This window comes from Notothenia rossii, assembly GCF_949606895.1.
Source record: "Notothenia rossii genome assembly, chromosome: 3".
NCBI lineage: Eukaryota > Metazoa > Chordata > Actinopteri > Perciformes > Nototheniidae > Notothenia > Notothenia rossii.
Window position 1 is genome coordinate 74839261 of NC_136901.1, and position 23242 is coordinate 74862502.

At 41.9% G+C, this 23242-nt stretch overlaps 4 protein-coding genes and 1 long non-coding RNA gene across 7 annotated transcripts; 2 read left to right on the plus strand and 3 right to left on the minus strand.

Moving 5' to 3' along the window:
* Positions 1–29: 29 nt before the first annotated feature.
* LOC307032087 (protein phosphatase Slingshot homolog 3) lies at positions 30–11591 on the minus strand. The gene is made up of 17 exons (XM_079669807.1): positions 11453–11591; positions 9796–9952; positions 8236–8273; positions 7934–8120; positions 7041–7156; positions 6836–6904; positions 6113–6178; positions 5803–5979; positions 5562–5655; positions 4851–4979; positions 4574–4620; positions 4278–4424; positions 2808–3008; positions 2469–2700; positions 2288–2377; positions 2084–2170; positions 30–1381 (listed from the first exon to the last, which is right to left on the minus strand). Exons 2-17 carry the CDS (start codon positions 9841–9843, stop codon positions 1250–1252), a joined length of 1860 nt encoding a protein of 619 aa, XP_079525933.1. The 5' UTR covers positions 9844–9952; positions 11453–11591; the 3' UTR covers positions 30–1249.
* Positions 9971–12745, plus strand: LOC307032095. The gene is made up of 2 exons (XR_013806162.1): positions 9971–11265; positions 11547–12745. It is a non-coding gene; the product is annotated as an uncharacterized lncRNA (long non-coding RNA).
* On the minus strand, positions 11452–14504 carry LOC307032091 (uncharacterized protein; the record flags this gene model as incomplete). 2 transcript variants are annotated; one of them, XM_079669813.1, is made up of 3 exons in its annotated part: positions 11452–13216; positions 13960–14123; positions 14354–14504. In XM_079669813.1, the coding sequence occupies 3 exons, from the start codon at positions 14502–14504 to the stop codon at positions 13025–13027; spliced, it is 507 nt and encodes a 168-aa protein (XP_079525939.1). In that variant the 3' UTR covers positions 11452–13024. The 2 variants fall into 2 exon arrangements, with proteins under 2 accessions (XP_079525939.1, XP_079525938.1); XM_079669812.1 differs by having other exon boundaries at positions 11452–13235.
* On the plus strand, positions 14415–18794 carry grhpra (glyoxylate reductase/hydroxypyruvate reductase a). The gene is made up of 9 exons (XM_079669809.1): positions 14415–15192; positions 15507–15637; positions 16205–16277; positions 16381–16497; positions 16631–16719; positions 16865–16966; positions 17638–17773; positions 17898–18028; positions 18148–18794. The coding sequence occupies exons 1-9, from the start codon at positions 15098–15100 to the stop codon at positions 18267–18269; spliced, it is 996 nt and encodes a 331-aa protein (XP_079525935.1). The 5' UTR covers positions 14415–15097; the 3' UTR covers positions 18270–18794.
* tomm5 (translocase of outer mitochondrial membrane 5 homolog (yeast)) lies at positions 18613–23242 on the minus strand. Of its 2 annotated transcripts, none has more exons than XM_079669804.1 (2): positions 22949–23242; positions 18613–22382 (listed from the first exon to the last, which is right to left on the minus strand). In XM_079669804.1, the coding sequence occupies exon 2, from the start codon at positions 21034–21036 to the stop codon at positions 19111–19113; it is 1926 nt and encodes a 641-aa protein (XP_079525930.1). In that variant the 5' UTR covers positions 21037–22382; positions 22949–23242; the 3' UTR covers positions 18613–19110. The 2 variants fall into 2 exon arrangements, with proteins under 2 accessions (XP_079525930.1, XP_079525931.1); XM_079669805.1 differs by having other exon boundaries at positions 21959–22382; positions 22949–23222.

Genomic DNA, 23242 nt, shown 5'->3' on the forward strand with positions numbered 1-23242 from the left:
AGTGTTAATTTATTCAAGACAAAAAAACATTTGGTTTTTAATATAATTGTTTATTTTTTCACTCAGTGATTGTTGTAAACAAGAGTGAGGTGCAGACAGTGGAGGACTTCACACAACAGGGCGTGGAGACATTAAGAAAAAGGCATTGATCATTTTATTCATAGTACAGTGTGTCGCTGGCTCAGGCAGTGGGGAGCGTGTGTTGTGAGATTATAAAGTGCATGTTCTCTTTAAATGTAAGCATGCAGGTTAAATAAAGCTTTAGCTTTGGGTTCACTGGATAAAAACTACCAGCATGAAATTAAAATATTGCGTCTCAGCATCCAGTGATCGTGAGTCTGAAAACAGTATTTTGAATAATTTAGCTTAATTCATAAAACAGCCTTATAAATACATGAGAAAACCCTGAGCTCGAACACGTTGGTACAAAAACGCATAACATGCACCCAGGTCATCAGCAGTTCTGTGTGTGTGTGTATATATATGTATGTATGTATATATATACACATATATATACATATACAAGGTCTACATATGCTTTATGCATACATGCAAAAAGCTTTGGGAAGTCACATTAAACTGTAATCAGAGAAACAGTACAAGAGTCATACAATACGCAGCAACCACCTCGGAGTAAAGACATACACATCACCAGTCATAGAGTCGTAATCATTCTCAGGTTGAAGGCACTCATACAGCTCTGGTGTTTAAATAGAAACAATCAAATAAAAGGAGTGAAATTGGTTCCTAACATTACGTTCAATATATTCATTGGCACATTAGAATACGTGGTTTGGCTTGTGCCATAAAACTGGCCCTGACTTGGTCCATGATGCACAGCTTCGATAACATGAACTCCTCCCATCTGTCAACAATGAGCGTCACGTGGAAAAGACTTCTGATGGGAGAACTTGGACTGGCAGCATACATCCTCATATTCACAGAGAAGGAGAAAAGCAGAAACGTTTTTGCATAGATTCTGTGGAGGGGTGATGCGAGAGCGGAAGAAGGAAGGAAAGGAGATGTTCTAAAAACACTGAAGAATCCCATAATAATATTACAACTAAGTACAATAATAATGACTTCAGCCACCCTGACTTTCAGTGGTATATTACAGTATAATCCTAATATCAAAAGTGAACCGTCATCAGTTATAATAATTTGGAACAAAGATATGAATCATCCCCCCCCCCCAGCCATCTTCTTCCTCCTTCATGGGTCCCGCTCCCTCCTCTTTCTCCCTCTGTCTTCAGGGTTTGTTTTCACTCGCGCCAGGCAGGCTTCGTGGCTCAGGTGAAACGTCCGTGCAGGCTCTCTGGTGAGTCAGACGCTTTTGGCTACTCCTTCGCTGCCGTGGAGAACGCGATGGACTGCCGAGGAGCTTTGAAAGGAACAAAGAAATAGAAATGAAGCTTTTAGAGAGAGACCGGCTAAAAGTTGGAAGCATTGGCCCTGAACTAACATTTAGAAACAACAATAGAGCTAAGGCATAATACTGGTGGTAAACAGTCACAACCCAAAAGATTCTGCTTATAGGAATACCCTAGCGAAATCTAAAACAATTTTCTGTATTTGTGTTTATGTAAACAATTTCTGTGTATAGCTGGACCTATTTATTTCACTAAATTCCATGTCAAACATTTAATTTCGCTGTAAAATTCTCAGTACACCAACAAATACTCAGTACACAGGAGCAAAAGATTTGCCATGACATTATTTTATACAAGCTATATATTAATTTATTGAGTTTCCAGAAATAAGGATTTATCATGATATATCGTTAACGAGATATTGCATGACCTATATCAAGATATAATGTTTAAGTATCGTATTTATAGTATGTTTAGCCCCATTTTCTACCTTAAGGAGAAGGAAGATAAGAACAACTCTTTCAATAATAAAAGGGCATCTGTTGGATTTAGAAAACATTTAAAAATAACTATTTTTCAAAAACATCCCAAACATCTATCCAGTTCATTTCAACACCAATCTCCTCTATATTTCTTGAACAAACGCCACCATTTGTTTGTACAGCTAAACTACAAAGAGCATTAAAGAGAGAATTGCACTCGGCTTCGTTCACCTGCTCTCGTCCTTTGTCTTCATCACTGATGGACTGCATGAGAGAGAAGAGGTTCATCCTGCCGCTGCGATTTACACTCGAAGCCACCTTCAGACGAGAGAGAGAGAGAACATCAAAAAAGAGGTGCATGAAGGGATAAACTGTGTGTGTGTGTGTGTGTGTGTGTGTGTGTGTGTGTATGTGTGTGTGTGCCTGTGTGCTCACCTTGTCTGGTTCGTTCACTGTAATAGAGCAGGTTGGTGTCGGCTCGGGCCCCTGGTTGGTCTCCGACTGGGGGAGGGGCTCTTCGAACAACTGGGTGTGTTTGAGAAAATAAAAAAAGTGAAGATGAAGAGTGTGCAGGATCTAAAATGTCAAATAACATATCATTGATGCAACTACTTACGTCTGTCTCTTCCTTCGCTTCATCTTTTTCATCCAGGCTACAAACATCCTTTTCATCTGGACTCTCTTCATCCGTCAGGTCATAATCGCCAAATCCCTCAGAATCCTCATCGCCCTCCTCGTCCTCCTCGTCCTCTTCTGGCTTTCCTGCCTCCCGTCTCTCCTCCTTGCGGACTGACTTCTGTCTGTGGTCTCTCGACCTCCTCCTCCAGAGTGTGCTGTGGCGCTGCTGGCTACAATATTAAAGGAAGACACAACAGACTCAGATGAGCACAAAGCAAATCTAAAACCTCACAGCCGTAGATCTTCATACAGCATCACGCCTAACAGCGTGGCTGACCTGGCGTTGAGGATGCCGTTGTAGGTCTGCAGCTGCCTTGTGAAGCCTTCGTTGGGCTTGGCGATGGACCTGCGATCCCTGACGTAGTCCAACGCCATCTCCAGCGACCAGTGATGCTCCTTCATGGCGTAGGCCATCACCGTGGAGGCAGAGCGAGAAACGCCCATCTTACAGTGCACCAACACGGCCTGTCCACTGTCCCTGTGACACGGAGATCAGGAGAAAGTCACTTAGTGGTTTAGGGGCTTTGCTTGACTTTTAGAATATATAGAAATGAACTCAAATGTGCATATAAGTCACAGTGCAACAAATGTAAACAGCAACATTTACGCTGAGATAAAGCTGGTAACAAAATGAACACGTTTAAGGAAATGCAATCATTCATCATCCACTTGTAGAGAGTTAGACCTGAAGCAGGGCCGTTTCTAGCCTTTTGGGGGCCTTGTGCAAGATGCTGTTTGGGGGCCCTAGTTTTTTAACTACAATGGGGGGATTCCGAAGCCTTTAAGATGAACTGTGGAGAAGCATCAATCTGTTACACTTTAAGAGGAAAACAGGCTAATTTCACAAAAACCCAGCAATTGAAACTTACAAAAAATGATATTAAAAAAGGTAAAGAATAAGGCTCCTCTATTTCATAAATGCAAGAGATGCAGCATTTTCTCAACAATGTTAAATTTACATTGTTCCTCTTCCTCAGACGTCACTTTATTACCCCAAAAACACAAGCCACAGCTTTGCTATCATTGCAGTTTAGTCATGTTTATATCCTACATTGGATGTGTAAGCATATAATGCTTCAACGAACACAGGAGGGGGCTTGGCTGTCTACAAATAAAGACGGCTCATTTTAATTCTCCCCAAATATATTGAGGCTGAACCTGAACTTTCAGCTTGGGGCCCCCCTAGTGCCCTATGCATCTGCATAGTCCGCCTATAGGAAGAAACGGCCCTCACGAGAAGACTAAAGTGCTATTAGTCTGCTCCCCTAACTCTGTCAAAGAGAATTTGCAGTGGTCTGTGTAAAAATACAGGAGGTCTTCATCGCTGGATTTAGCACGTCAAACCTTTCCCCCTCATGATAAGGCTTCATGCCAATTGGAGCAGTCACAGGTATATGAAACATGTTATAAAAATAATAATATGGTTTTCATGTTTGGTAACTGGACACAATCTAAATATGTTATAGAGTTAAGGACACACATGTGATTGTGCTTTTCTACAACTGTTCTCTGCTAAATACTGCACAATGCTTTTTAGTTTGCATGTACGTATACGGTACGAGTACGGTTAAAAACTGTTCCTCGACAGGTTGCCTGTCACAGTGACTTTAGCACAGGCGCCGTGGGAATTGTAGTCCTTTATAGTGCGTTGACTACAGACGTCACAATTAGGTGGCCTTTCTTATAAAATCTAAATACTGGCTCTGACATACGGTGTGTTGTGATGCGTTTGGGGTTGCAGGACTACCTGGCCGTGTTGATGAAGTTGAACGTGTCGGTCCAGTGAGGCAGCAGGTCGCTGGCCTCCACATCGTACACTCTGATGTTCATGTAAGTGAAGGACTCTGGGAAAAAGTTGTCAATCTCCCTGGTCACATTCAGAATATATCCCACACTGAAAAACAAAAAGGCACCAAGTTAGAGCCACAGAGGTGATGACTCGGCTAAACACAATGGCACAATTTAAGTATACACATGAGGTTCACGAGACAATGGGAACCTCAAATACAAAACAGATCTATAAATAATGCTGGAAACACTGACTTGTTTTTCTGCAGCTCCTCAAAGTTAGCTGCGTTCCACTCAGAGCCCTGAAACCAAAAGCAGAAGGGTGAGTCGAGTGCACGAAAAGGAAAGGGCCGACAAATCGTCTTCCCTATCGCTTTCGACACAGCCGTCGCAAAAAGGGGAAGTTACGGTCACATGACAGCCTCCTGGTGAAAGCACATCTCACTTTATTAACTCTTGCATAAGAAAGGCCTGTTGCTATGAGGCTATACTAAAGCCTATGGATGGTCTTTGGATGTCAGCAATCACTCACCAGGTAAAGGAAGTCAAATATTTTGGAGGGATTATCCATCTGAGCCATGGTGACCAGGATCTCATTGTCTATGTACTCCTTGAAGGGTTTCATGTCGAAGCCTATCCTGGTCTCCAGAGCGGAGTGCACCTGCACCAGTAAAGGAGAGATCACAGTATACATGCTTTACCAAATGGTTTTTCTACATTTGAAGCTTTTATTAAAGTTAATGAAGTTTGAATGTCTGCCGTCATGTCAGTCATCACACCAAACAATGTTTTTATAAATGTTGTGAATTTTGGAAATGATAACATTCATCTTTTTTTCAATCTAGAAAACAGCAGTCGATCGGTCTACAAATGTCCCTATCCTTCAGTTTTCTGCCCTAGGTGGCAGAAGATTCGGCATGGTGGTCAAGATTTGCGAGTTAGTGTTAGTGTGTGTACGAAAATGCGATTGTTTCAATAGATTTGAAGCACTGGAGTGATTGGAAACGTTTGTGAAACAGGTTGGAAATATCTATGAGGAAACACTAGATGTAATTCTACAAATTGGGTCAAACTAATAATATGAGTGCAGCCTAATTATAACCAGCAACTGTGCAGAAATACAGCGTTTAAACAGAATAAATAGACATGCAAAACATATATGAACCTTTTTTAACTTCTATTTAACCCTGGTAGTTATCTGATTTTCTTGAACTTCCTCCTGATGTCTGCTCGCACTTCTTACCATTTTAGACGTGAGGTTGTCCAGGTCTTCAGTGCTCAGGATGTCTCTCAGCTGCTCTTTGATCAGCGTCTCGTCGGACAATCTGTTTGCCGAGCTTACCATGCAAGAAAAAAGGAAAGTTAAGTAAAACCTGACGTGTATACAAACGGTGAGAAGAAAAGAGGACTTTTGATTTACACATTCACATCAGAGGTGGATTGGAGCTGGATGCATGTACTCAGCTTAGCGGTGCTTTCCTCACCTCTGGCCGTCACTGCGCACTGACTCCAGGTCGTTCATGGCCTCCCACTCGTTGAGGCAGAAGCGGTCCGACTCAGTGTGCTGGTGGTAGTGCTCGGCCCACTCCAGACCGTTTCCTGGGATCACCGCTGCACTGACGGCACGCTCAGTGCAGCCGTGCAGCGCCTGCAGGACAGACCTGACAGGTGGGGGGGGGGGGGGGGGGTTTAAATGCAAGATCTACAGCAAGTAGCCATGTTGTTTTTAGTGAGGTGCTTTAAGAAGTGATGTAACGGATGCCATGGTAATTTCATGAATGCATTATCACGTACCACATGGTCTGCATGGAAACAGGCTTAAAGATTCTGGTCTCTTCAGCAGCGGTGACGCTGAAACCACTGAGGAGAAAAGACAGAAGCATGAGCTACAGTAATGAAGATAACAATTGTTGAGAAATGAGGAAGTAATGCTGATAAGAAGCGCTGTCGCACTACGAGATAGAGAGGGTTTATTCAGTGCAAATTAGTGACGATTCTTATCAAGAATGTAGAGAATAAATATGTGAGGACGGGGGGGGGGGGGGGGGAGGGATTAGCACAGGGGTAGCATCGGACATGGCAGCCAATCAGAGCATCTTTTTCCACACTTAGTTTAAACACATGAGTTGACACCTGAGCTGCTAACTCAGTTTCACCACACACACTCCTCTGAGCATCGCCACGTAAGGAGAACACTGTAATGTGAGGCCTAAAGAAAACAGCCTCAACAATCTTCAGAGAGACAAACCTTCAACCACACAGAAACAACAATAGTTCACTTTCATCGTTCATTGCAGAAGCACATGATCTCCATGCTTATGTAAGGGTCTAAATGAGTCATAGGAGTCGTTGTAATTCATAGGGAATGATTCTGTTCCATAAATAGAGACCATTACTCCTTCACATTATCACTGGCCAGCATCCCAGACATCAGGCTGCACCGTCTGTGCTGCAGCCTCACACACTCCCCCTGTGTTCAAATGTATTCCTCATTCCCAGTTTGTAACGGTTTCTTACCCGTCTCCGTCCAGATACACCTGTGTGTCGCTCCATATGGGCAGGACCAGGCCGATGGTGCACTGGTCGCTGCGACGAGGCGGGGAGGAAGCAGAGACACAAGAAAGAGTGGAGGTTTCACTTTTTAGAGCCAAACCAGACATGATTAACCAAATGGGAATCTTATCTTTGTGACACAGTACACTCGCATCTTGGTTACACACACCTGTCTGAGTTGGGGAAATCCATGCCCAGCAGGATGCTCTCTTGTTTGTTGCCGACGGTGCAGACGACGATCAGATATCTGACTCTGACCAAGCTGATGGACTCCAACTGCACCGCCTGCGTGAGAGAGGGTCAATCATGAGACAGAGGATGAGTGAGACAGAAACGAGACAGAAATGGAAGTCAAGAAGACGGAGGACAAGTACCATTATTGAACTTTACATTCACATATTGCTGTTCCCTTTGTAGTCTGATGTAAAACGTAATTCAAACAAACCACAGCGCTAAATATCCTGTGTAGCACATTTGTCTTGGCCTTCCCAGGAACACCAGGGAAGTAAATGTTGTGTCTACAGAGAAACTCAGATCCTCGTTATGTTCCACTTACAGAGCCACAGCAGGACTGACATGTTGTAACCTAGCAACTCCAAATGCTATACATTTCCTATTATCTGTTTCACACATCCTGTTTTAGATGTACTCTCTTTCATAGCAAATTCGTCATGGCAATACATCTGAAAGAACGGAGGTGTTTTACTCCTTCATGGAAACTCTTAAACCCATGACTATAAGAGATGTCCATGGAAAATAACTAAATGTTCAGCGTGATGGATTATCTAATATCTGAATTAGAATGTTTCCTGCAGCACATTTTCATATCTTAAGGGTGAACAGCAGCTTTCTGCAAAACATACTGGCTACTAAATATTAGTGTAATGCTGCAGAAAGCACCAGTTCAGCGCTGTGTTGCAGTAACGGACTGAAACCTATCACTGAAACACACAAAGCTACAGTATAGACCATCAGTGTAGAATTCACATTATACGTTCACATTAAACTTAATATTCTGTTAAAGTCCCTATTTCCAGTATGCCGGTAAACTTGAGGTCTCACCAGCTTCATGGTGTCTTCCGGTCGGAGCTGTTCCACCATGGCATGAAGCTGTTTGTGCCGTTTGTCTGACGCTCGATCGCCTTCCTCACCAGGAGAAGGTGGGGAGGAAGAAGTTTCCTCATCGATGCCCACCCTCTCACCCTCTTCCAGCAGGAGGACCGCCCCCTTCACCAGGGCGAAGCTCTCCCTACAGAGGGGCAGAGGACAGTTTGTTAAACGCCGCTGCTCTCCAGACACTGGGAATCATTTTGCTATGAGTTTAAACAGATGACAATTCAAAGACAACAAAGGTACACATTTACCTTTTCTGAAGCGTTGCTCTCCTCTGAAGGGTTTCATTCTTAAAAATAAAATAAATAAAATCACAGAACGCCTCATCAGGGAGAATAGGACAACATGTTTATCCTCTGTTGTGTATGATGGCATGTAGGGGCCAGGTAGGGGCAAATATACCAATGAAAAACCCTTATGTAAATAAAAGTTTGTCAAATTATGAGAAAATTACTTTATTTGTATTATCGGCAATTGGTTAATTTTTTACTTTAATCTCAGAGATTTTTGTATTTTTTGTTTTCTCCTAAATATTTCCGTATAATTGACCCCTTTAAATTCAGTTTCAATTGTTTTTTTTCCTTCTAAAAAGTAAAAAAAATATATCTTTGTCACATTATTATTTCCCCTCTACTCCATCCCTATGAATACAAAAAGTTGTTTAACCTACTAAGGTCCTAATAAGCCGAAATAATTATGTTAATGTGTGATTCTGATTTCTCAAATAATAATGTAATTAGATTCTAAATATTCCAGCTCTGTCACATTTCTGTTTTGTAATCCTTTGCTGGAGTTGGATTTCATATTCGTTAATACGAGTTATTTGTAATGCTCCCAAACAGCACATTTCCGACTTGTTACTGACACCGTCACAGCTGATCTGGGAACATTGGAGGCAGTGTGAGTGATGTCTTTCCTGTTGAGAAGTGCGTACACAAAAAGGGCTGGCAAAAAATGTCCAGTCATTTCTCGGGTGAAATGTGGTGCGACACAGATAAGGTGCAGTGAAGGACCGAAGTGAGTGAACAGACACAAGAGTGGTATGTTAGCACAAGGGGGTGGGGGGGGGGGGGGGGGGGGTTAAAACCACTATGTGTGCAGTGGAATAGGAAATGAAGGAGAAGCACAATGCAAAAGAGAGAACCAATAAGAGAGAGAGAAGTAGCAGCAGTACGGAGGGTTTACGGAGAAAGAAACTTGAGACAGTAACATTACCTGTTACGCAACTGACAAGTCCAGACAGAGTCAAGAAAACAAAAATAGAGAGGAGCAATGGGCAGGAGCCAGGAGAGGAACAATGGGGGGTTTGAAAAAGAAGAAAAGGAGAGAACACAAGTTAAGATAGTAGAGTGAATAGATACTGTGACCAAATATGCAAAGAAATGAAACGTGGACCCAGAGTCAGGTCGTTTTAGTTGGAAAAGAGCAGAAGAAAAGCCTAGGATGTGAAGGTAAACCCTCTCCATGATAGAGGGACAGAATGAGGAGATACAGGTAGAGACAGCTGATGGTAATAAGTGTTGATATGATAATACGTGGGCATTAATCACTGTTTGCAGGAGCATAAGGACAAACAGAAGCTGGTCCAATCACATTGCTGTAATGAAGGAAAACGTAATCAGTTCAAAGATATATCTGTGGTACGTTTGCCCTGTAGGCCTATCCTGAGAGCGAGCACAAAACTAAAACAGCCTCATTCATGCTTCGTGGTTCTAAACCATTCTATCTAAAAAAGCAAAAAGGTCATTCTTTCATATCTCAGGGAGCAAACTTGCACGTGCACAACGTGGTGTGGAGATGACTGAACTCACTGGAGCGGAGGAGATGGACGGGAGCCGACGCAGGGTCAACAGAGCCATGGCACAGTCTTCTCTCCTTTCAACCTGCGGTGGCTTGCAGGCTCAGACAGAATCTGCAGGTTCCTCGGCCAAAAGTGTGCAGTGGGCGGGGCGAAGGTGGTATTTTATCCTGAAATAACATGTGGATATTTGATCGGCTGCATACCAGAGACTCCTCAAGAAGAATTTAAGGATTTTAGTTGTCTGCTTCAGGAACTCCTGAGAAATAGATGAATTGGGATTTCCAATTTGTACTACTGCATTTTGAAATCTCTATGGAATTGTTCTCGGGGGACACATTTCCAAACATTTTCTAAAATCTGTCAAATTGTTGCTGATATATTTTGTCTTTAGACACATAGTTCTACTGTTTTTCATATACTTATTATATTTTAGGGGGGAAAAAAAGCTAGTCCCATGTGCCCAAAAACTCAATATAGTATAGAAAAATGGCAGCATCTCAGAAACCACAAAGAGAACATTAAAGTTTCTATGAAGTCATAACAGGTTGAGTATCAGGGATATGGTTATATTTTTCAAGTGCAATAACTATTTTACATGGAAGACAATTCATAGACACACTGTTAGTGTTTGACTATCAAAAATGTAATTGATTTTTTATGTGATCTAAAAACTTCAAAACGTTATACCAACCAGAACAAGTGTTGTTCCATTTTTATTCTAAATATAGCCATTTGCCACACCAGTAGAGGTAGGGTTGGGCGATGTGAGAATAAAGCATGGGATAATCTTAGGGGTTTTGTCTCATCTCTGTTTGTATGAAGCCAACATTACTCAGTGACATTACTGGATTTGCAGCATTTTTGCATCAACAAGATGTGTTTTATATTTGATAATTCAACTCCAAAGACCAACACTATTATCTGGTTATTTATCCAATAAATAGGGTAACTCAAGTTTAAAGACAATGATAGATTATACTGTGATATAAAAAAAGACAAGTCACTTTCCCTTTACATGGTTGAAACTACATTCATTAAAGACTAATCATTTGATTGTTTACCGCATTGTTTGTCAGAATAGACAGAGGGAGACTATATTTACAGTACATTAACCTTAACAATTATTAAGATACAATTACATAGATATCCTTCTTGTGCTTGTTAGGATATGATGATTCGTCTTGATTACATTAAAGGCGTGTCTGTGAGATCATTATGCACATTCAAATAAGAAAATATAAATCTGAAGTTTTAAAAAAAGTTAATAATTTATATCTTCCTACTAGTGTGTGTGTGTGTGTGTGTGTGTGTGTGTGTGTGTGTGTGTGTGTGTGTGTGTGTGTGTGTGTGTGTGTGTGTGTGTACTGCGGACTATGGATATGACAGTACGGTGACGCCTGCAGTAATGACAGTAAATATGTGATACGGCTCGTTGCATACCGATAATAGACTCATGATGTTATCGCGACATTGTTAACAGGTAATCTTTTATCGTTTTGATACTGACTGACGAACTGCGAATAGACATGCAACCGACCATTAACAACAAGCCGAGTAACGATAGCCTGTTACAACCAGCCCAAGCTATCACTCAGCTGACGATAATGATAGCCTTTGCTAACATTAAGATATACAAATACACGAAGAAAGGCAATGTATTTCCTCACCTTTTACAGACTTGGCCCCCACTTTAATTTCCTGCTTTGAAGGCTAATTGTTTGTTCCTCAAGTACTGAGTGTCTCTTATTCCGCCTTCTGCAGACTTCACCATTTACAGACACAGCTCACGAGAGGAATGACCACTGCGCTGAAACAGCCGAGCACGAGCAGAAGAATGAGCAGGAGGGGACAGTGACGTAATACGCAGAGGCACGTCGTTTTATTTTATCCTTGTAAAGGCACAGGTCTACTCACTTTCCTTTTGGATTCTAATGAAATATCGAATGTTGTTTAAAGTAATCATGATATAAAGAATGAGGGTATGAATTTAAGTATGCATTTTGGACATTTTAAATATAAAATGGAATTAATTGCAAATGTATTTAAACTCACAATAAACAATATTTATTTAATTTTACAGTACAATATTTAACTATACATTCTTGTCTACATCTATGTATATAGATAGATAGATAAACAGATGGATATGTATATAGATAGATAGAATCTTTATTCATCCGAAATTTGGAAAATTATTTTTGTTCCAGCAGCAGTGTTAAGCATTGCATGAGCACCAAAACCTCTCGCCACCTGAAGTTTCTTCCCCTCCGCTACGGGCCTCTTAAACAAGGCCCGGCCCCCACTGACACAATGTAGACTCTATATGCATTACATTAATGTACACAATGTTCAAATACTGCTTACTGCACATATTCTTATTTCATATTCTATAACTCATTGCATTCCATCTAGCTGTAAATTACTGTTTTATTTTATTGCTATTTAACTATATTTTATAACAGTTTTGTTTTATATTAGATTGCTTGTTTTATATGGAGATTCTTTGTTTTAAGTTATGTATTCACCATGACATCAAGTCAAATTCCTCGTCTGTGTGAACCTACCTGGCAATAAACCAGTTTCTGATTCTGAAATGAAGTCAGAAGAGAAATGTAAACATGCCCTAAATAGGCTATACAAAGAAGAATTGCAAATTGCAGACTTGTGATTTATTGACTTGAACAGATAATTTTACAACAGACATCCTTACCAACAAAACAACAAACAAGACGTGTTTTTTCATTCTGTCTCTCATGTCTAAATTTGACATGACACATCAGTGTAAATTAAAAAATATATACGTCTGTCAGAGACACCCTTTATATACAGTCGGTGCAAGGCTGTAACCATGGAGTCAACATTGGGGGGGGACCAAAAAAAAAGTAGCAATTTAATTAAAAAAAAAAGTAATCAGTTAGGCTATATATAGGGGGGGGACATTTTGAGTGTATCTGGTAAATTCGGCCTAGCGTCGGAGACAAGCCACCTCTTTCTAATTTCATTTTCCAGGGACTTGTCCGTCAAATACTTGAAGAAGCTATTGTCCACCTCATGCAGGAAGTGTGGCAGCAAACTACGTGGCAACTGCCGCAGTCTGTGTTCAAAGGTTTTTGAGTAGGCCGCGATGTAGTCATTATGTTCACCCTTCGAAGTTAAATGTTTCAGGGTCCTGCCAATCTTGCGCATCAACGTTTCTGACGCCTCACTGGTGGACTTATCCAGCATCTTCCTGCTACGCGTCACCCGAGGCCTTGGAGTGCTTGAGCGACTGAATGTGCTTGGCCCCTCTCCGAGCGGTGCCAGTGTGGACTCTGTTCCACAGATAGGGGATTCTGCCAGGGGAGTGCAGGGCCTTGACTCAGCATCAAAGAGGAAGGGCTCTTCAGGGGTGCTGGTCCAGGTTTCACTGCTGGTGCCATCTGAGGGTGGTTCTGCAGCCACCAGAGGTTCCTTTTTTTAAATTATAAATTTAAAACCATGGATTCTTAAAACTATTTACTAAGCATTCATAACAAAACAATTCCCTGAAATGTGTGTGCCATTCGTTCGGGGTGTGGTCAAGTGTGAGAGGCACATTGTAGACAAACTGTGATGGCTCTATTCAGATGCTAAAAACACACTTCTAGACAGATTGTAGAAGATAATGGGAGAATGAAGCCACCATCACGTGTGAAAGGCTAAATGTGAATAGAGGGGCAGAAACCGTCTTGCAAATTTACATTTCAATCTTGAACAATGAACAGCGGTAGGCAGTAACAAAGTAAATTTACTTAAATACTGTACTGCTCCTTTCCCATTCAGGCAACTAGTGTACTTTATACTGCGCTACATTTATTTGATAACTTTAGTAACTTTGAAGATTCAGAACAATACAAAATATAATCAAGAAATATTTTATCATGTATTATTATAGGTTAAGATAAAAACGTTATTGATCCCATGGTGAATTTCATAAGCTACCCAGTAGTGTATAATGTAATTTAAACCAGCTCCTCCTTTACCCGCTGCAACATTAAGGTGATGAGCACATTAATCCATCAATAATTATAATACAATAATATATATATATATTACTCTGTTATTGTTATATGTACCACTATAACTGAATGAAATAATGTTTCTAAATGAAACAAGCAAGAAACACTTATTTGTACTCAACAAATAAAATAGTTACCGTGATGGTGAGGTTTGAAGTAGTCTCCTTTCTTCTTGTGTAGGGCCCTACAAACTGCAGCCTGGTCAGGATCCTCTGCTGTCTGCCCGTCAGGATCCACTGCTGTTTCCTGTACCGGGTGTACTGGGTTCGCAGAGAATCCCACTTCTTCCTCAGCTCTTTCTCTGAAGCACACAAATAAACTATTTAAGCATTGTGGCTAGTTAGCATGTTGTCCAATTCATATCTATGCACTGCCAAACAAGTAGCAACAGCTAGCAAAAAACAACAACAAAACACAAGGTTGAAATAACAAATTATATTTCACGTTAACATCACTGTATGCTGGCGAACAATAACAAACCAACAGTTTCTGCTAAAGAGGTCAATTGATGAAAAAAAGAGAGAATCTTACCTGGTAAAACAAGTTGAGTTTCAATCTCTCGCCAGAGTCCGGTTTTCACTATTCGTTTCGCGTACAGTTTATCTGTAATGTCGTACAGAGCTGGCCTCTCCTGAATCAAGCTGATGAATTGGTCTTCAATTTCGTCATTCCAGATCGCCATGACGTAAAAATAAATTCTTGCGTCCAGGTGAGATGAAAATGAAAAATAATAACCGTCTATGTGGTGTCTGGTACCTCACTTCCGTTTCGATTCTCATGCACTGATTCGCTAAGCTGAACAGCCAATAAGAGTGATTTATTTTGCCGACAGTCTCCGCTGCTCCGCTCCCATGTTGTCGATGTTGAATTGTTGCCACTCACGCATGCGCAGTGCGTACGTGCTACTGCTACTAAAGTCTTTGCGGTGTGTTCAGTGCCATATATAGAGAGATTATTATTCTATTATACGGCTCTGGGTGTGTTGTTCCAGTGCGACTTTTTGGGCAAGACGCAGGAGACGTGAGGCGACACACCAGTCGGGTCCGTCGGGACCATGGTCGGGACGTGTTCTTTGGTGTCAGTTTGGTTTGTCCCGGTCCCGACCTTTACACATCCATGCAATAAACAGACCCAACTCCACGCATGCGCAGTACCATAAAACCGAGTACTTCCTGATGTCTGCAGGAGCGTGGTGGTGTAGTTTTCTCTCTGTGGAGCAAACGTTCAATCCTCCCCACAAAGTTAGAGAGCCTCCAGCCGGAAGGACTTCAGTTCATGTTGATGCAGACTGCGGCCGGTAAACTCATGAAGGTGTTCCTGACCAGACGCATCCCTCCGGAGGGGATGAAGATCCTGTCCGCGGCTGGAATGTAGGCATTATTTAAGTATAAAACTGACTGATATTTGACATTGCCATGGCAGATTGTATTGACTATCAGCAGGCTTTGCGGCTGCTCTGCAGTCTACCCTGGCTGGCTTACTCTTTTTCCTCCATATGTTCAGACAGTCCTTTTGCTTTGATTCATGTTACACACTTCTGTAGCCAATAGTAAACATGAGATGTATCGTGACCTCTCCTAGGGTCACACAACTCCAACGATACAGTGTGTTGCTTGCTAACTAATTCAGACTGTATGCCTTGTCACATTACTTTTCATACCTTTTCTCCTTTTTTTTGTCTCAGCTGTGAGGTGTCTCAGTGGGACTCAGATGAACCCGTGCAGAGGGCAGATCTGCTTAAAGGTGTGCAGGGAGCTCATGGTCTGCTGTGTCTGCTGTCAGACAAGATCGATGCCGAGGTTCTGGATGCTGCAGGTACTCTATCATCCTGTACTCATCATCTGCGGTTATGTAAAACTAGGACTGGTCCATCAATCAAACATATTTACTTTTTTTTTAGCAGGATATGAAGCTACAAAGCTTTTACATTCCTGAACTACGGACATTACCTTATTAAAAACCAAAAAAATAAGGGCTGCAAGCGACATGCTGTATTTCTTATATCAGTCTTTAAGAAGTCCATAAGAAATGACCAGAGGTAATATTGTTTTGGGGGCATGTTGTTATAGTTTGACAGGAAATGAGGGAAAGACATAAAGCAACAAATGCCTCGCTTGGATTAATATATCTGTTACATTTCTTGGTCATCATCTTAAACCCTTAACTACGAGGGCAGAGAATAGCAACACACAAGCAGATATATTTTATAAAAAAAGGAAAAGTGAATTACCAAAATAGATGCTAATGTTTTTTCTTTTAAACAATTAATCCTAAATCAATCCAATAAATGTATTCGCACATACAACATATCAAACGGTTCTAATGATATGTTGCTCAAGTGTCTAGATTTTAACATTTCAGTGTGATCTGTGTGTGATTCAGGACCGAACCTGAAAGTGATCAGCACCCTCTCAGTTGGATACGACCACTTGGCTATTGATGAAATAAAAAAGCGGTAGGTTTCTATCATGAACTGCAGCTTATACTTCTACAAACCAACCTTCTACTAGTGGGATGAATTGGCACATCCAAATGAAATGACTGTTTGTTTTCCACAGTGGTATTCGTGTTGGATACACTCCGGACGTCCTGACTGACGCCACAGCAGAGCTGACCGTCGCCCTGCTGCTGGCTGCCGCTCGCAGGTTACCAGAGGGAGTGGAGGAGGTCAAAAAGTCAGTCCCCCAGCCCCACATTTACACTATCTGTGTTGTCTTTCATTGTGATGACATTTATGTATCTATTTCACCAAGAGTGCAGGTAACTAAGTGACATAATGGTCATGCAGTGTTTTCTTTTCTCTCTCAGTGGGGGCTGGAGCTCGTGGAAGCCTCTCTGGCTGTGTGGTTACGGCCTCTCCGGCAGCACAGTGGGAGTCATTGGACTGGGACGCATTGGTAAGGCTACTGATGATGCGATATAGTATCATATGACTAGGTCCTTTCACCAATACCAGTGTTCTCATACCTAATTAAAATGCTGTGATTGTATTTCCCTGATGAGCTCTATAGTTGAATAACTGGGTGTGTTTGTGATGTTCAGGCATGGCAATTGCTCAGAGACTCATGCCCTTTGGAGTGAAGAGGCTGCTGTACTCTGGGAGAACAGCCAAGGACTACGCTGCTGAGGTGAATGGAGAGTATGGTAAGAAAAAGAAGCTACACAGTGTAAGGGAACCTTTTAAAACCATATAGCAGGACACTCAAATCCAGACACTTTTTGTTACACTGCTATGGACAATCTGCAATAAATGCACATTTTATGGAGAATCTTGCACCAAAGATATTGAAGTGACTGTTATTTTGTATATATTGATTGTTGTTGTTTTTTTTTTATCTTCATGTGTGCATATGTGTCTGTTGACTGTATATAGGATATACATATTTTATACATATTTGTATACATATCTGTATACTGTATAATTTTACATTCCGGATTGTTGGAAACGTCATTTCGATCTCTCTGTTTGTAAACACAAACGGAGTAAGATTGGCATTAAAGTTGACTTTGAAAGGACAGAACATAAGAAGTGATAATCTAATATAAAAAGATACGAAACGTTTTCTTTTGCCAGAGATTCCTCAATAAATCACAGCATCATACAAATAGAAAACCAATATCAAGAAAATATTGAATAAGTATAATATTATTTATAAGAAGCAACACTAATACCATTGCCTAATAGACGATAACAATATAAGTCAAATAGATTAGGTGAAACAAGTAACTAAACTCAATCTAGCTTTTTAATAACAATAGGGATTTTGGGGTTTCCTCTCATCCTCCTCTCCTCTCCTCTCCTCTCCGTTGAACAGTTCCCCTGGACACTCTTGTGTCAGAGAGCGACTTTATAGTTGTTTCCTGCTCCCTGACACCAGAAACCCAGGGCATGTGTGATAAGGCCTTCTTCAGCAAGATGAAAAACACAGGAGTCTTCGTCAACTCAAGCAGGTAAAGCAGCACAAACATGGGTGTGATAGACGTTGTTATGTGGTCAGTCTGTTGTCATGTTTATGTCACTAGCTGTTGTTTGCTTATACAAACCGGGTGAGATGTGGTGAATTCTTTGTTTTAGGGGAATTGTGGTGAACCAGGAGGATCTATACGCAGCTTTGAGCAGCGGACAGATAGCTGCAGCTGGATTGGATGTCACAACACCTGAGCCACTCCCAACAAACCACCCTCTGCTGACACTCAAAAACTGCGGTAAGTAAACAGGATGGGAAATATGTAGACATGTTTTTTGCCCACTTTTCCTACCTTCTTTTGATTTGACACTATAGTCTTATGTAATGATACGTTCTCTCCTCTCCTATCTTGTGCAGTGGTGTTGCCACACATCGGCAGTGCCACCTACTCCACGAGAGGCATCATGGGAGCTTTGTCGGCCCAGAACCTGCTGGGAGGTTTACAGGGCACGGACATGCCCAGTGAACTCACCTTCTAAAACTAAAAGTGTGTTGCTGTGCCGACGGCCTGCTCTGGTGCTGCATCTGTAGGAGTCATATACTGATCTAGTGATAGTCTCCTATGTGACAGGGCTGAAAAGAAGAATACTAATGTAGCTAAGAAAGCTTAGACACATGATTCCACGTCGTCAGTATTAACTTGATATTGTGATCTTGTCAGAGGTACTAATATGAGATTCAATCTTTGAATTGATTGTGTATTTCAGAGGAATTCAATTCTTTGTGCAGTTTTATCATCTCAGAAATATATTTAAGAGGCTAATGAAGAAACTGGTAGCACTTCATAACATTAGTTATTTTTTGCATTTGAAATGTCTGTTAAAATATAATCAAATGTTCTGTCTCTCTTTAACCGTGCCATAAAGATGAGCATTATTCAATCTGCACTTTTCTCTAATGGTAATGCTGTCAGTGAAGCTCCCAAACAGTACAACACTCCAGTTTTGTGTAAAAAAAATGGCATGTCTTGAAGAATAAACACGTATTGCTTAGTTTAATTATAATGCTCCGTGTGTTGTATTTTTTTTAATTAGAAATGACTCATGCTCAAAAAATGTTAAGTGAATGATTTATTCTCATCACTCTTAACACAGCAGTAAAAAAACAAGTTATTCTTTGAGAACATTTTCAGTGCATTCATCAGTTTGGCTACATTTCTATCCAATAGTTTTTTTAACAAATCACATAAAAAAACATTAGCTAGTTTAATTTGAATTCATGTAACATATAATTAAGTTCATGGGGTAATAAATAATCAACCTTGCAGAGTTAATTTTGTTCTATGAGTTGGGCTGAGTTGTGCAAACCAGAAAACACCCTTCAGTTAAGAGCAGTTGATAGCAGGGTATCAGGGAAGGATTGGTCATCCTTCCAGTTCAGGCAGGTGTTTTTGGAGTGCTTATACAGATGGGAGGACTGGCTGAAGCGCTTGCCACACTTAGGACATGGATAGGGCTTTTCTCCGGTGTGGACCCGAATATGTTTCTTACAGTCAGTCAGGTTCATGAAGGTCTTGCAGCAGATTTTGCAGGCGTATTTCTTCTCCCCTTCGACCAACATCACAAGGTCTTCAGCAGCTGCTTTCTTGCACTTGGACATAACATCGTCAGAAGCTCTGGTCAGAGGCTGCCGCTCAGCAGCATCCCCCGCTGACGCAGAGGAACCATCAGCTTCTGATCCAGGCTGCACTTTGGGGGCAATGCGTCTGAAGGTTGTCGCCCCTGAGCTTTTCCCGGCCCAGGAAGGTTGGATGAGGGACGTTTCCAGACTGAGGCCTGGATTGATGCTACTCAGGAACCCTGATAAAGAGTTCTGAGCGGGCTGGAGGATGAGTGTCTCGCTGAAACCAGGGCCCTGAGTGGGGAGAAGCTGCTGCAGGGGGACAGACGTCACCGGAAACACTAGAGAGGGATCAGAGGTCTGAGCAGGAGAGCTTTCGTCTGGGTTTTGACAAAGTTCTCCAGCAGCATAAGAGGCAGCAGCTGTAGCAGCAGCAGTGAGGCTAGCTAGTCTGTCTTCTTCCTCCAAAGCCCCCATCACGCTGTCACTGCTGGGATTGAGGAAGCAGGAAAAAGCGAGTTCTGACAGGCTGTCGAGGCCTTCACCGTCCACTGACTCCTCACCCAGATCTCTAGCATCAGTTTGAAGATCTGTGCACAGCTGAGATTGCAGAGAGCTAACGTCAGCCTCAGTGGGGCAGGTTGCGGCCATTTTCTCCTCATTTAGTTGTGCTTCCAAATGGTCAGTGCAGCCTGGTGGAGATAAAGGACGATTGTCTGGTAAATCTGGGGAATATGAGCTCTCCTTTTTTACCTCAATCATTGTAATTTTCAGCTTCTCTCCATCTTCCTCCCCTTCTTCTCCTATCTGTATTTTGACCACAGTATCTCCGCCCATATCCCATGCACCTACACCTCTCGTGCTGCTGTCTGATTGGCTTGGCAGCTGGATTTCGTCTGACTCTCCCTTGGTTGCTTCATATTTCTCCTCCACTTCCTCCTCGCCTCGGCTCTCCCAGAGAGCATCGCTCATCTTCAGGGAGTCTGGGGGCAGCGGCGGCGGCTCTCCACCCTCCTCTGTACTGACGGTGCTTACATTAGGTGAACACTCATTGTAGTTTCCCTCAGGCAGTCTGCAGGACCTCTTTCTGCCACTGAGCCCGTCATTGTTTGACTTCCTCTTGTTCCTCAATGATAGTTCCCTCATCCTCACTCCCTGGTCTTCAACTCCACCAGACTGACTAACCTCCACCCCCACTTCCTCGTCACTGATGTGCTCCTCCATGACAGATGTGGCCGACTTCTCTGCCTGCTGCTGTTGCAATGACCTCCAGCCTTTTGGAGGCGATGCAGGAAAGTTTTTCCTGGACAGGTGGAGCTTGCAGGCCTTGACGACAGTGTTGAGGTGCAGGTGTGATGCTGCCAGCAGGACATCCATCACATTGGAGGCACCAGGAGAGAGGGTGGAGGTGTAAATCATGTCCAGCAAGGTCGAGAAGGCCTCAGGGGTCACCACCTCTTGATCTAGTTCCATCACACTGGGGCCTCCACCTGGATCCGCTCCAACCTCGTCGTCACTGGAGCTCAGGAGAGCCCTGAAGTGGGAGCTGGATGCTGCCAGGATGGAGCGGTGAGCCTGGAAGCTCTGACCTCCAACCACCACCACACAGTCACACAGCTGAGCATGGAGGCGTTGGTGGTTGAGCTGCTTGAAAATGTGCTGGAAATGACCTGGGAAGTCCATCATAGGGGGTGGAGGTTCTTTAATACAGGTGTATTGTGTAGCATCCGTGGCACTAGTGTAAATTCAATAACACAATGAAGGGCATTGTCTGGAGCAAAGCTGTCAAACTTCTTGTTATTTACCCCTCATCTGCTGAAAACTTCCTCAGGTTGACTGGACACTGGCTTTCCAAAGGAGCCTAACTCCGGTGTGATGTGCGGTCTGTTGTCTGTTGTAGCTGCCTGGGATGCTGTGGAGGATGGGCGGGCCTAGTGCAACAAGAACACGGAGGATGCGACGCGGTCTCAGGCTTCGTCTCCGAGAACAGCCGGATATCTGTACAGACTAGGTTCTTCTTTCACTGACAAAAATATGTTATCCTAATGTTGCTTTCATTATGGTTACCATTTCTGCTAACAATCCAGAGCCCTATAACCTAACTCTCACCCGGTTTAGCGTCTACTGTCCTCCATCGTTTGTTGTCTCATCAACCCTTGGGATGAAACCACACCGCCCCCTGGTGGCCATTTTGCTGAACTGCATCTACATTCGACTTTCTCAATATCGAATTTTGTCAATTTGATTTCTCATCAAATTATGTTGTAATTGTTATAGTACACTGCAAGTCAAGTTGATATACTGTACATACCAAACAAATCAAACAATTGATATTTTTATTTGCATTATCAATGTCCTTGGGCTTTATTACTCCAATTAGAAATCCGAAGCAGATTCGATTTGACACAAGAGTGCTTATCAATTCATGTTCCCATGACTCCTAGCAAACTAGTATTTTAGTTAACAATATTACAGTATTTTTGATCTTTGGATCTTAAACACCAAGGCAAAGGTTAAATTAATCTAGACGCCAAGTCAAGAAAATATGTTTGTTGCTGTTGAAGATCTCTGTTATCAGTTCAGAAAAAGACAATGAATCACGTCCAAATCCTTTATGCAATTTTTTTATTTTCAGTGATGTCAGATTTAAGGTTTAAAACCCTATCATGAATGTTTTCTTGCCGTTTAACAATCTGTTATGTAAATCAAAAACAACATGTTTCCCCTTTGATGTGTGAACACAGCAGGCATACACACATTTAGACTTTGCATTTAACAATGACCACAATGTGTTTCACAAGAAAGGCAGACTAAAGTATTCAACAACACATGACAAATGAAAACAAGGTGTTTCTTCAGGTGCAGTGATGGACAGACTTTGATCATCTCCAACAGGATTTGCTGTTGTTGCCCCGGTAGTCTGATGAAGATGGCTCATACTGTCTCTGATGGAGTAAACTCTCAGTGCATGGCGGAAGAAGAGACCTGCTGCTCCCCTCATATGCTGTCCAGCTTCTTTAACAGATATGGGGCTGTAAACACAGAAGAAACAGAGTATTAGTTTATGTTAAGACCATGAATAAATTGAGATTGATGTATGGCAGCACAGTTGAGGAAAATATGTTTTTAACTTCGTTAATGTTGTGATAATTAAAGTACTTTTGAATATTACAAATATATTGATTTTTATTCGGTTCTGCCTTTCTGCTGCTCTCAGAATACTGCTAAAAAACAAATGCATATTATGTAAATTGGGCAAAATTGAGCATTGGACGAACATAAAACATACCAATAACGAAAATGATTGTTACATTTTAAAGAGGAGTTTTTGTACGATGAGTCTCTTTACACTAACTAGAAAACCCCTGTACAATATTGCAGTATTTCGATAGATTGTGCACTGCAGCCTTAAGATTTATCCTCCATTGGCTCTGGAGCAATGTAGCTTGTGTTGTTATGTTTTTATAAAATGTGCTATAAAACGTTCCCATATACTTTCACATGCATGAGGTGACACAACACTGTCCTTAATGCCAGAAAAGCAGTGAAAACTACAAGTGTTGTGAGTTTTATGTCAATGTCATCTGCCTGTACTCACTGGCTCTGAGAAGGGCGACGTAAATAAGGAAGTTTCGTACAGATGAGACGACATCTTGTCTCATTTTCTTCTTCATCTCCTCTGGGTCCATTTTAGGCCCGAGTCCTTCCAGTTTGAACATTATGGCTGTGGTTTATTTGGTCTTTTTCTTTCTTTTTTTTTTGGTCTGTCTTTCGTGTTGAAAATTCAACGTTGCGGAGCATGGAGGAATAATCTTAACCGGAAGTGCGTAAAAAGGGAAGTGACGACGAACGATGGTGCGCACCGAGGGTCAAATCGCACGAAGAAACCAAG